Consider the following 12,655-nt stretch of genomic DNA (forward strand, 5'->3'; position numbering starts at 1 on the left):
ACCTTGAGTGCTTTTGTGCAAACTCAAGCATTTAGACCTGTGCTGGGGCTCTGTGCCATCCTCTGTGAAGCAGAGATTTGTGCCCAGGCCCAGGGTTGGATGCAAAGAGGAATAGATCAGCATTTTTTTTTTCTCTGAACTGTAGAAAATATTCAGAATCATGTCTCCAATAAGGTCAGAGGCAAAGGAACTGCCTCACTCCAACTTATATTTTGACTAAGCTTCAGGTGCTTACAGTAATGAGTGGATTAAAATTGAAAGAAAGGGAGGTTTAGGTTAGATGTTAGAAGGTAGTCCGTTACTCAGGGCTGTGAGGCTCTGGCACAGCTGCCTGGAGAAGCTGTGGGTGCTCCATCCTCTGAGGTGCTCAAGTCCAGGTGGGATAGGACTCTGGGCACCCTGATCTAATGGTTGGCAATCCTGCCTAAGGCAGGGCGGGTGATTCTGTGACTCTGTGATTCATGGCAAACATGAAGGGCAGCAAAGGCTCGACAGCTTATCACACAGAATTACTGCCAGGAACGGGAAAATTCCTTCTGGTCTGGATGGCACATCATACAGAGGAGAAGGCAGCGTTACACTGAGAGCTCTGTGGGATTACCCAGGCAGACGCATCACCCTCTCACTGTTGCTTCGAGAGGCGTTCGATCCTCCCGCAAAAAGCACTCGGCAGCGCCTGACCCCGTGCTGAGGGAGCCGGGCCGAGCCGGGCCCAAAAGCCCCGCCCCGCGCGGCGGAGGCCGACCCGGCGCTGCTGGCGTAGGCGCTGACGCCGCGTCCCGCCTCGGGGCCAGGCCGGGTAGCGGCGGGCCAGGGCAGCCGTTAGCTGCCGGCTCTCCCCGCGGCCGTGGCTCCGCTGCAGGCCATGCGGTAGCGGAGCGCGCCGCGCCCGGGCTCTCGGCAGCCATGGAGCGGCTCCCGGGCGGCCGGCGGCTCGCGTCCTCGCTGGGACTGGGGCAGCGCTGCTGGGAGGTGACCTTAGACGAGGAGCGGGGGCTGCTGGCCTGGCGCGACCCACGCCCGCCGCGTCGCGGCGCCGGTGAGTGGAGCTGAGGGTGCGGAGCGCCCTTGGGACGCGGAGGGAGAGAGAGCGGCGGGGAGCACCTGCCGGGCCGGGCCATGCCGGGCCGGGCCGGGCCGCCGCATGCCTTGGTGCGGAGACGAGAGCTGGCCCTGGGCAGCCCTGCACCTGATGTGAGCGCTGCGAGCTCTGTAGAGCGTGCTGTTAAGCATCTGGGAATGTGGCTGTGGTAACAAAGGGAGGAAGCTGACCTGCAGCTGGATGAGGAGTCCGCCGGCTCGTTTGATTTCACGCTGTTGTTTTTTGTTAATACGTGGCAGCCTGTGGCTTTTAATGTTGCGTTTACGTTAATCATAGTAGGACATGACGCACTTAGGCAACTTTAAAAGTGACTTTTTTTTCATCAACGTGACTTAGGTATGGCTAAAAAGCACTTCTGGGCTGAGGCCATGTCTGTGTTTTGTTTTTTTTTTTCCTGAGTAGTTGTACTTGAAGCAGTTTGCTTCCTAAAGGCGTCTGTGGAACAGAAGGTTTAACTCGTGTGCGTTCCAGTGCTGGAATTATTTAATATAGACTATAATAGTCTATAATGTGCTAACAAAGTTGTTTGTCGTTTCCCATTTGTGTTGTTTGAATCGGGCCGACTTAAAAAAGCTGCACGTGGGAGAGATTACAGCTGAAGTTACACAGATTTGTAGGATGACTTCTGAAAATACTGATGTAGTAGTTATGTCAGGCTTCTTGTTTCTTTTTAGATGGCATTTTACCAGTTCCTTTGACTTTTTTTTATTATTTTTTAATAATTATCACTCCTGTTATTCATGTATACCTATTAGCATATATATATATACATAGCATATATTACATATGGAAACATCTGTAAATGTTTCATGTCATCCTTCTTTTCACAGCGGCTGCTGTTGTATGGATAACTGCTGTCATCTCCACTTTAGAGGTGGAGGAACCAAGACAGAGTGAGAGAGGAACAAAGTGAACAATAGAGGGGTTGACTAGAAAGTTATGGTAGGAAGATTGAATGTAAATATCTCCAGTCCCAGGCAAGTTCCTAAACTTGAGTAGTAAAAGGAAAACCTTGTTTTGCCTAAATATTTTCCTTAATTACTTATCTTTTTGAAGGGAGAAGAGGCAAAGAGGAGAACTATATGAATCTGTTGTTGCAGTTTACTTGACAGGGACTTGGTCGTGGTTTGAATGCATCTCTTTATGATGATAGCCTCAAACTGATACTTCGTTATTGTCCTCTTGCTATGTTTCATATGCAGTTTGATGTAGTCTAGTTTATTGATCAGCAGTGTTTTTGGGAAGGGCAGTTTAATACTTTAATAAGTGTGCAGCTGAATGAACTTAAAACTGTGAAGACAAATTAGTTTTCTAAATTTACTGAGCTAAATGATATAAAATAACTCTGGAGGAACATGTCTGAATTTTGAATGTGGAATAAAAATTTCAAAGCCTTTTGAGACTAAAAGCCTTGAATTGTGTAAAACTCTTCTAAAAATCCCTTTCTGAGGTTCTTGGTTGACTGTCAGGCTACAGCAAGTTCAACGGCAACTCCATTCTACCCTTTGATAACTTGCTTTAGATCATTCATGCCCAGCCTGCTATTCTGTGTTTTTGTTGCTCTCTTTTTAGTGTTTTAATAAAATAGAAAGAAAGAAAATTTTGTTAAGTACGTTAACTATATAATATATTTTAAGTGCAGTCTGAGATAATTCTTTACTCAGTGCAGTCCAAGCAAGCCAAAATATAAGACACCCATACTTCAGACCGTGAAAGAATACCATGAAGCTTTAAAGCTCTATTATTAGACCTCTGAAATTTACAAGTGCTTATAAACAAGTTTTCTTGATTTACTCTCTGGTGGGCCAAACCAGCTATGAGCCTGTCCTGGAGCCACTTCCAGGACAGATGTCAGAATCCTGGGAGTGATAGAGGCACTGTGGGACATAATAAACGAGGCCCTTTTTGAGGTGATTTCTGATGCAGTACTCATTTGGAGGTGATTTAAGTGGCAGGCCTGTTACTGTGTGGGGCTGCTCTCCTGTGCTTACAGGAAAGATATGTAGAATCAGAGGAGAAAAGGAAGAGTGGGAGAAGAAATAGAAGTGCTTAAGTGTTTTGGAAGCGCAGAAGTTTGTGTGTAGAAAATAGTACAGTAAATGATGTAACTTTTCAAAGCCCTGGTTAATTTGTTTGTTTCCTGAACTTGTGCTTCAGTGCTGTCACAGTTTTATATTACTGCCATCTTTCTGTTTTTCAGCTTTTTTAAGACCTGGGATGGCTCACTGTGTTCTCTGCAATAATACTGGAAATACGAGCAGTGTACATGATGGTATATAAGTAAGTTTTGTAATATGGAAGGTGGTTAGTTAGAAGCATATAATTTCAGAGGTGTAGCTTGACCAAGATTGGTATCTTTCATCCGTTTAGCATTTAACTACGTGACTGCTGTACAGTATGCCATAAATAGAGACTTAATTGTACAGTGTAAGCATTCTGTATTTTTGTTGTTGTTGCGTAGGCAGTCATGGCAGTGAAACAATCTTTAAAAATGTTGAATCAGAGCTGCCTGTATTCTGAGTATTTATTGACTTGAACTTAGTTGTGTGAATTAAAGTGATTTGGTACGTATTTTGTCAAGGTCTTCAGACTTTCACCGATAAGGAGCAAGTGCTATAGTTAGAGGAACTGTAGAAATACTGAAACATCTACCTCTTCTTTTCTACATCCAAATTCAGTATCAGATAGGAAGCAGCAGAAACTTTTGCTTAGGAAAAGTGTGGTTTTGCAAAATATGGGGAGATCTTATGTTGTACAAAGATGTGAAATCAGATTTTTTTTTTTTCACATTGTTTTTTTTTGCCACTTGGGAAGAAATAAATATTAATTCAGCAATATTACTTTTAATTCTGTCATTGAGACGGTAATAACAAAAACATAACGTGCTTATTAGGGCCATGGTATGTTTTAAGCCCTTAACTCCTTGGTACTGTTTTCTTCCTCCTACTGGACCTTGTTTAGCAGTGTCATGTTTTCAAGGGCTCTCATCAGTGCTGAGTTTCCCATTTCCTGTTCTCTGGTTGGATTTGTATGAACTCAGTGAAAAGCTTTATCTGAATTTCTTCACATGCTTCCCATTCACTTCTGGCTATACTTTTTTTTTCCTAGGCATCTCTTCAAGTATGCTGAAAAACATTCTTTTTCAACCTTGAAACACTTGTACTTGAGATTGACTTGTAAATCATAAGTAGCTTATGCAAAGCTGTGTTGATCAGTTGTTTTCAGCTGTTCTTTTATTTCCTCATGCTGATGGCACATTTTGTTTTTCCTCAGGTAATGTGATAAAACTTTTTCACCTCTTGATAAAGGGAGAGTTTAAACTTAGGACCCCAAAAAATCAACCTTACTGTTCATGCTGTCTGTAACAGTAAACTGCTTCTTGAAGTGAGAGAAAAAAGTGGCTTTTATTTTTAGTCATTAACATTTTTAAGTCAGCAGCCATATTGGTAAATTAATTCTGAATGCCAGTGTACTCAAGAGGTGATTATTTAACAGTAAACTAAATGTAGTAATTACAGCTGTTTTTATCTTTTTGGTGCACTGAGCTATCACATTTTTGGGGAGAATTTGGCCTGTGTAGTACATCATTGGCAGTGATAAATGAACAAATCTTGATGCATTCTGAGCAAGTTTGCTTGCGAACTCTGGAGGTGTTGTGGAAGTTGCAGACAGAGATACACTTAAAACCCATCCTTACAGAGAAAATGCACTTCGCAGCCTTCAATTCCTTTTCTCAGAAAGCAATTAGTGTGTTCACCTTGTGGTGTGGGTTTTTTCTTCCTCACTAGCTTAATGTGGGGAGAAGCAGTATGCATTTAACACAGGTGTCATGTTGGTGGTTTGTCAGTTTGTGATGAGTGGAACAGTCAGTGTGCTGGGAAGACTGGTGACTGGATTACTTTAGTTTTTTGCCATGTCTGTACATTCAGCTGCTCTGGCTTGACAGCTCAGTGTCTCTATTGTGTTTTGTATGCTGGACACTGAACAAGGTGAGACGTGAAACTGTAAATGTGTGAAGTTGTTTGAGTTTAAGCTTAAGAAATTTGACCTGTACTTCAGCTTTTTTTGAACTTGAGATTCAGTTTCTTGAAGCAAAGTAGAAAGGTAAGAAAAAGCAAGATATTTCATGTGGAATTTTGCTTAGGAAGATAGCAAATAGGACAAGGAGGAATTGTTTCAAACTAAAGGAGGGGAGATTTAAATTAGATGTTGGGGAGTGTTTGCTCTGACAGGGCAGTGAGGCCCTGGCACAGCTGCCCAGAGAAGCTGTGGTGCCACATCCCTGGAGGTGTTCAGGTCCAGGTTGGATGGGGCACTGGGCAGCCTGAGCTGGTGAGGGGCAGCCCTGCCCATGGAAGGGAAGTTGGAACTGTGTAGTCCTTAAGGTGTTTTCTAACCCAAACTGTTCTGATTCTGTAACTCTTAGTTATACTGTGATAGCACTGTATTTCTCCTTTTCAGCCCAGAAGGGCGCAGGAGTCCTGGTAGGTGCCAAGCTGAATACAAGGCTGCAGTATGCCCTTGCTGCTGAGGAGTCTTAATAGTGTTCTTGGCTGCATTATAGGCAAAATATCAGTAGCAGATAGAGGAGGTCATTCTTCCTCTGTGCTCAGCATTGGAGAGGCCACACTTGGAGTGCTGTGCTTAGTACAAGATGGATGTGGACATACTGGAAAGAGTCCAACACAGTGCCTCCCAGATGATGCAGGACCTAGAGAACTTGTCCTTTGAGGAGAGGCTGGGAGCTGGGCCTGGTCACCCTTGAGAAAAGGAGTCTCAGAGGGATTTCATCAATGTCTATAAATACCTGAAGGGACAGTGCAAAGAAAAAAGAGCCAGGCTATTTTTGGTAGTGGCCCAGTGCCAGAACAAGAGGCAGTGGGCACACACTGGAACACAGCAGCTGCTATCTAAATGTGAGACAACACTTCAGCACTGTGCAGGTGGCTAAGCAGTGGCACAGCTGCCCAGGGGCAGTGGATCACCGCCTTGGAAATGTCCAGAATCGCCTGGCTGTGGTCCTGGGTACCCTGCTTTGGGGGTCCCTGCTGGGGTGGGGGTTGGGCAGAGGGACAGAAGGCCCTGACAGAAATTCTTGAGCTCTATTCAAACACAAAGCTTAGTTTTCATAAGCAGTAGGGAATTTCTGAATAATGTGTTTATGTGAGAGAATTTTGCATCTTTATGGCCCTCTGTAGTTCCTGTATTGGGGAATGTGTGCTTTTAACTATACTGTAAGATTGGTGAATTCTGTCAGAGCAGAGGAGCTGCTAAAATAGCACTGGGGGGCATTACTGTCATAGCTGGTGTTTAGAAGTTCTGAAAGATTCTCTGATCCCACAGATTTACAGAGGAACAATTGGGAAGAGTTGCTGACAGAAAAAAAGAAAACAATACTAAATTACTAGCAAATGAGTTGTAGTCACCACTGTGAAGAGGTCATGAAAGGTCTTTAATTTTACATTCCTTATTACCAATGTGGCACTTGTTTAAATTAGCAAGGAATATAGGAAATGTAGAGTAGTCTACAGTAACAAAACTATTGTTTGTTTTTGTCTGACATCTCTTAGCATCGGTAGCTATATCACTATATGAGAAATGATATTCTCTTATGACTGCATATTATATATGAGTTGCAGATGACACCAAGCTGGGAGGAAGTGTTGATCTGCCTGAGGATAGGAAGGCCCTACAGAGGCATCTGTATGGGTTGGATAGCTGGGCTCAGGCTGATGAGATCAAGTTCAGCAGGATCAGGTGCTGGGTCCTCCTGCACTTTGGCCGCAACAACCCCAGGCAGTGCTATAGGCTTGGGGCAGAGTGGCTGGAAGACTGCATAGAAGTGGACGTGGGGGTGTTGGTTAATGCTCTGCTGAACACGAGCCAACACTGTGCCCAGGTGGCCAAGAAGGCCAATGGCATCCTGGCTTGTATCAGAAATAGTGTTGTCAGCAGGAACAGCAAAGTGATCATCCCTCTGTACTCAGCCCTGGTGAGGTCACAGCTTGAGCACTGCGTTCAGTTTTGGACCCTTCAGAACACAGTGAAGATCATGGTTTAGTTATTGGTGATAGGTGAGCAGCTGGACTAGATGATCTTGGAAGTCTTTTCCAACCTTGGTGATTCTGTATACATCCTGTCTGCATGCTGCTTGCTTGTACATAAATACACAGCATTTTCAGTTCCACTTCAGTTTTTTAAGTTAAAATAAAAGCAGGGAAATTTGAAAGTGGTAATGAAAATGAGACAAACTCCTCTGTTTGGCAGGACTCAGGAAGACTGAGAATGTGTTGAGAGACCATCAGAGAGGGAAAAAAAATTTTTGGATGGAGGAAATTCTTCCACAATGAATAAAAAGAGGTTTTTAAAAGCATTTTTCAGAACTAATGTTGATAAAAGGGAAATACGTTTAACAGTGCATAAACATAACATTTAGAAGTTGCTTCTCAGGAGATCTGGAAGTTTTAAAGCTTATTGGGATTTAAAGATATAGAATTCATATGAATGCCCTTCTTTCATAAGCCATTGGCTTATTTGAGAATGGCAAATGGCCTTTGTAGTCTTTGCCATTAGATTTAGATGTACATTCTTTGAGATAACTTATGCTATTCATTGTCAAATATATGGGTTAGGGGTCACTAAAGGATCAGTTTCCTTGCTCCAGAAGCAGCATTACTGGATTTTGGCTTCATGCAACAAACATTTTTATACTCAGAATATTTACCTTTCACAGAAATTGTAGACATTTTAAACATAAACTGAGGTAGTTCATAAGTGGTTCTGGGTGGCATGTTGTGAGTACATGCAGGAGGAAGCTGCAAATATTCAGCAGATTTCTACTTACACTCTTGACTGTGTTTAGGAAGGAGTTGCTCTGAATGTACAACTAAATCACGTATAGAGATAAACATTCTGGTGCTGTTTTAAGATGTACATGTGTACAACCTTGTGTTCATACAGATAGCTGTTTTGTACCAACCTCTGAGATCATTGCTGTAGAAGAAACTGAACTGAACAAGAAACAGCGAAGTACTGGCAAATGGCAAAAAATGGCAAAGCCCCATGCTTTCACAGGTAAGGCATGTAGAGGCTCACACGCTGATTGTTTTGTTGGAGGCATCATAGGGCAGGCTGGAAAAGAATCTCCAGAATGAATGTTATTTTTAACAGAGGTGATGCATGTAAAATATCTTCCAGTATGTATTTGTTTCCTTTTTTTCTGGAAAATTAAACCCGTTTAAGAACTCGTGCTATTTGGGTTGCATAGTGATGTGCTAGATAATGTGTTACCTTTCTGCTGCTAGATGAATCTGCAGTAGAACAATGCCTTATACTGTTTTACTGGAGAATCAGAAGGCTGAGAAAATGACCCCTAAATGTTTGGGGTTTGTTTGTTCTTTTTTCTTTTTAATTATCCCTATCTGTCAGAATGTGTTTATATAAATGTTTATGTTATTGACTGTGATTTTAAAGTGCCAAGAAAATGTTCAGATTGTTTTGGGGAAACAGTGCTGCAAAGTTGGCATAAGTGGAATTACTCACAAAGCAAAGGTTTATCTTAAAGAATGCTTTCTTCATATTCAGTCCTTCAGTATTAATGTTTGGTGATACTGTCAATGAAAAAAGGAACAACTTGTTCTCATTAACCTAGTTAAAATGCATGAGATAAATTAAACTTCTTCTATTATTAGTTTAGACTACTAGAAAATAGAAAATAGTTTAAAAACTTTTAAACTATTCTCAAATTTCAGATTTATGAAATTAAATTCCCCCTGTTCTGTTGGTTACGTGGGAGCTGGTATAAGAATATGCTAATCCCCTATAAGCTTTTGGCCATTTATATCAGTTAGATAATGCAGACCAGTTTAGCTTAAAAAATCTGTATATGTATAGTGAACTTGTGTATGTCTTGCGTATCAGTTTATGGAGAATGCATTGCATTTGGCATATGAGGTAAGGCAGGGACCTAGAGCTGATGTTTTCACTTATTTTTTTCAGTTTTACCTTTTATGGTCTGAATCCTTTCATTTGCAGAAATACATACCAGGGGTTAATTACCTGTCCTTTAAAAATGCAGATGTTTCAGAGATGTGTTTGAAATGCATTTGCCATTTTGTGGAACAGTCTCATTGTGTCTCTCATTATTTATTTTTAATAGTTTATTATGTGAAAAAAGCTCGAAATCACCGCTGGCGGTGCAGAGACGTGACGTTCTGGTGTACTGATGAGTACTTGTGTACCCAGTGGATACAGGCACTGAAAGAATTACTTGAAATGCAGAGTAAGTTCAACTGAAGCACCAACATTTGCAGCACAGTTTTACAGGCATGCGTGTCAATTAAGATTGAGATCTCTGATACCTTTTTGAACTCTTGAGGCTCAAAAAGTGAGGTGGGAATTGAAATGTCTCACTTCTCTTGCCATTACTTTGCATCGCACATATTTCCTAAGCTTTACTAAAGGTGTATTTTACTCTCATCATTCAGGACTAAAAGCATCTTGCACCTTTTCCCTAGATGTATTTTTTTTTTTAAAGTAGACACAGTGGAAACTTAGCAGAAATTTTGAAAGTTTTTATTTTTGAGAAAAAAACAAGTTTACGATTGGAAATTTGAGATACTCTGGAGATCCAAGGACAAGTATTAATAGCAGTCATTACATTAATGGGTGACTTTCTGCTTCACATATCCACTCTCTGACTTTTGTCAGTGTATGAGGGCTGCTCCAAAAGTGACGTCTCCTTTTTCATTATGTTGGCCCACTATGCCAGAGGCAGATGTAGGTGGTATGGCAGTAGAGGTTGAATCTCCCCACCAATGTTCTGTTACATGCTGTTGCCGTGTGACAGATGGCAGCAGAGGGGCAGTCTGACAAAACAGCATCTGGCATGGAAGTGCCTATGAAGCAAAGATGTCATTGAATGCCTCTATGCAAAAAAAATAGAAAAAAAAAACAACTGCTGACATTCATTTACACTTGCTGAACATTGGTGGAGAACAAGTGGATATGAGCACAGTGGGTGGTGGGTGGGTAGTAAGAAGGAAATGACTCTGCAAAAGAAGGCAATACAGGAGTAACAGTAGCACAGCCTCAGCTGTGTCTGAGCAGGATAAGGATAGCTGGTCTCAGCTGTAGCCTAGACAACACAAAGTAATGCTGACCCTCCAGGGGGCGGGGTGTGAGTAGCAGGAGGTGGGTTTGAGGCAGGACTGGAGGCAAGATACCTACAAAATGGGTCTGAGTTCCATTTAAGAGCCAGAGCCAGAAGAAAGAATGGAGACAGGCACATCTAAAATGCCTGTGAGGCATTAAGGATGTAAGGTTCAGAGACCAAAAACAGATATTTAACAAAAAATGTTTGTTTGAACAGGCACTGAAAGCATGTGTCTTACTAACGATTTTCTTTCGCATGTGTTACGCATTACGCCTGCCTTCCAATAAAGTCATTTAAGAAACGGGCTTTGTGCACTCACTAATTGGATCTGTGAGACATGCAGCCTGGCCAGCTATCTCCATCTGAGTACAAATGTTTTTTCTATTGGTAACTTTCAGAAAAGGTAACAGGTTCTCAGAAAAGGTAGGGCTTTGAGCCTTTGGTAACTTTGAACTGTCCAAACAGTCTGGCTTTATTTGGCTGGATTTATTTTGCAAGTGTATTGATCTAATACTTGTTTATTCTATTCAGATAACAATTTAGAACATTGAGGAAGTGCAAATGTTCTAACAGATAATTGTGCTCTATGTCAGAATGCAGACCAAAGCAGTTGCTTGTGTATATTAACCCGTATGGAGGAAAACGACAAGGGAAGAGGATTTATGAACAGAAAGTAGCTCCACTCTTCAGTTTGGCTTCTATCTCTACTGATGTTGTCAGTGAGTAATTAATGTTTTAATATCTTAATGAACACTATATAGACTCTTCAAAGTATCTCTGCGTAGCTTAGTTCTTTCTGATGTTTATTTATTTATTTAAAGTTTTGGTACTTTTGAGCTACCGAATCTGTCCATTTATAAAATACATTTTTCTTTTCAGTTTTACTGATTAAAAACAGTTGTTCTCTTGCATAGTTTTTAGTGAAATGTTTTTTACATTTTCACTATTTTTCAATTCTTTCCTTGGCATTATTTGAAGCATGGCTTATGGGCAAGTTGATTTTATGGTCATACTGGCAATAGAATTATCCTTGTTAATAAATCAATAACAATTGTAACAAATGCTATACCTTTTTATAACAATATTTTATAACATTAATTTTTAAGTATTTTTTTCATTTCTTCATAGTAACTGAACATGCTAACCATGCTAAGGACAACTTATTTGAAGTTAATATTAACAAATATGATGGGTAAGTAACTTCATTTGCTACTTTTATTTTATTTTTTAAATTAGCTGATATATTCTGTAATGTGTTCTCATCTCTAACTTAAAATAGTATTGATTGATGATATGTTTTTTGCAGCAGATCAAAGATCTGGGATGTGTGTTTTCCATAGTAGGATGTGCACATTTAGAAGTATCAAAGGAAGACATGTTCAACACGTAATATATTCAAGTGCAATATAATGATGTTTGCATGAGGTTGTTGTACAGATCAATGTAAGATTACTTCTGCTGATCCAGAAATTGAGTATTCTGTGACATACTGGAAGGTACCATAAAGTGTTTTGTAGTGTAGGTGACTTTGGCACATAGATGATTCCAAAAAATTGCTTTAATAGCTTCTTGACTATGTGTAAAACCACTCTTGCCAAGTGCAATTAACTGTGATTTTATTTAGCTTTATATTTTCACCTGTATTTGTTCTGTTTGTGAAGGTACTGGTTTAGAGGAAGACCTAGCTGAACAGTTTAAGTGCATTCTGTTATGTCTGCTGTAGAAGCAAAATGTTTTAGTAAATTAGTCATTCCAGTTTCATTTCATGAGGTAAAATGAGTTATGTAGTGATAAAATAATGAAAATATATGCAGAACCTATGTAAGTAAACTTTCATAACTACAGTATTTTAAAGTTACATCTTCCTGTGCTTGGAGGCAGGTGCTTTTAAGCTGGTAAATTACAAAAATAAAAAATCTCTTACCTCTTCAGAGTATTCTCACAAATTTGTATGTATGATTGTAAACCAAGTAGGCACATAATGTTGGCAAATTGTTATAAACTAAATTCACAAATCGAATTCACCGTCTTCAAAGCAAGTTCTTAGACCTGCATTAAAATGAGCATTTTTTTTTGTTTGCCATACTAACACTTCCCTTAATTTTGCAAACATTCAAAGAAAGTAAGTTAGAAAAAAAATAGTTGCAATTTTTTAACTTTTCGTTCGGCTTAAGTAATAAAATATGTAGTATTAAAGGTTGATAACAATTCAAATAACAGAATAGAGAAGAAAATGTCAGTGTCTAGAGTTGCCTGTTTTAAGAAGAAGTTCCCAAAATGGTAATCGTGGCCTGCAGGGTTTGTCAGCAGCTGTCTAAACAAGCTACTCTCATATGAGGTTCTAGAACCTGTAGCTGGACTTGTTAGTTTAAAGGGGAGGATTTGGTCTCTACTGCAAT

The 12,655-nt window shown here is 40.5% G+C and overlaps 1 protein-coding gene across 1 annotated transcript in view; it reads left to right on the forward strand.

Annotated features, from left to right (window-relative positions):
• The first annotated feature begins 795 nt into the window (after nt 1–795).
• CERK (ceramide kinase) overlaps nt 796–12,655 on the forward strand; it is a 36,124-nt gene continuing 24,264 nt past the window's right edge. Inside the window, exons 1-5 of the mRNA XM_065743567.1 lie at nt 796–1,039; nt 8,063–8,176; nt 9,261–9,383; nt 10,850–10,975; nt 11,385–11,448. Of these exons, the coding sequence (XP_065599639.1) occupies nt 907–1,039; nt 8,063–8,176; nt 9,261–9,383; nt 10,850–10,975; nt 11,385–11,448 (560 nt within the window). The 5' untranslated portion in view covers nt 796–906. The remainder of the gene's footprint in view (nt 1,040–8,062; nt 8,177–9,260; nt 9,384–10,849; nt 10,976–11,384; nt 11,449–12,655) is intronic.

Source organism: Cyrtonyx montezumae, unplaced genomic scaffold, assembly GCF_038088225.1.
Source record: "Cyrtonyx montezumae isolate F1298 unplaced genomic scaffold, pur_monq_1.0 scaffold_3, whole genome shotgun sequence".
Taxonomy (NCBI): Eukaryota; Metazoa; Chordata; class Aves; order Galliformes; family Odontophoridae; genus Cyrtonyx; species Cyrtonyx montezumae.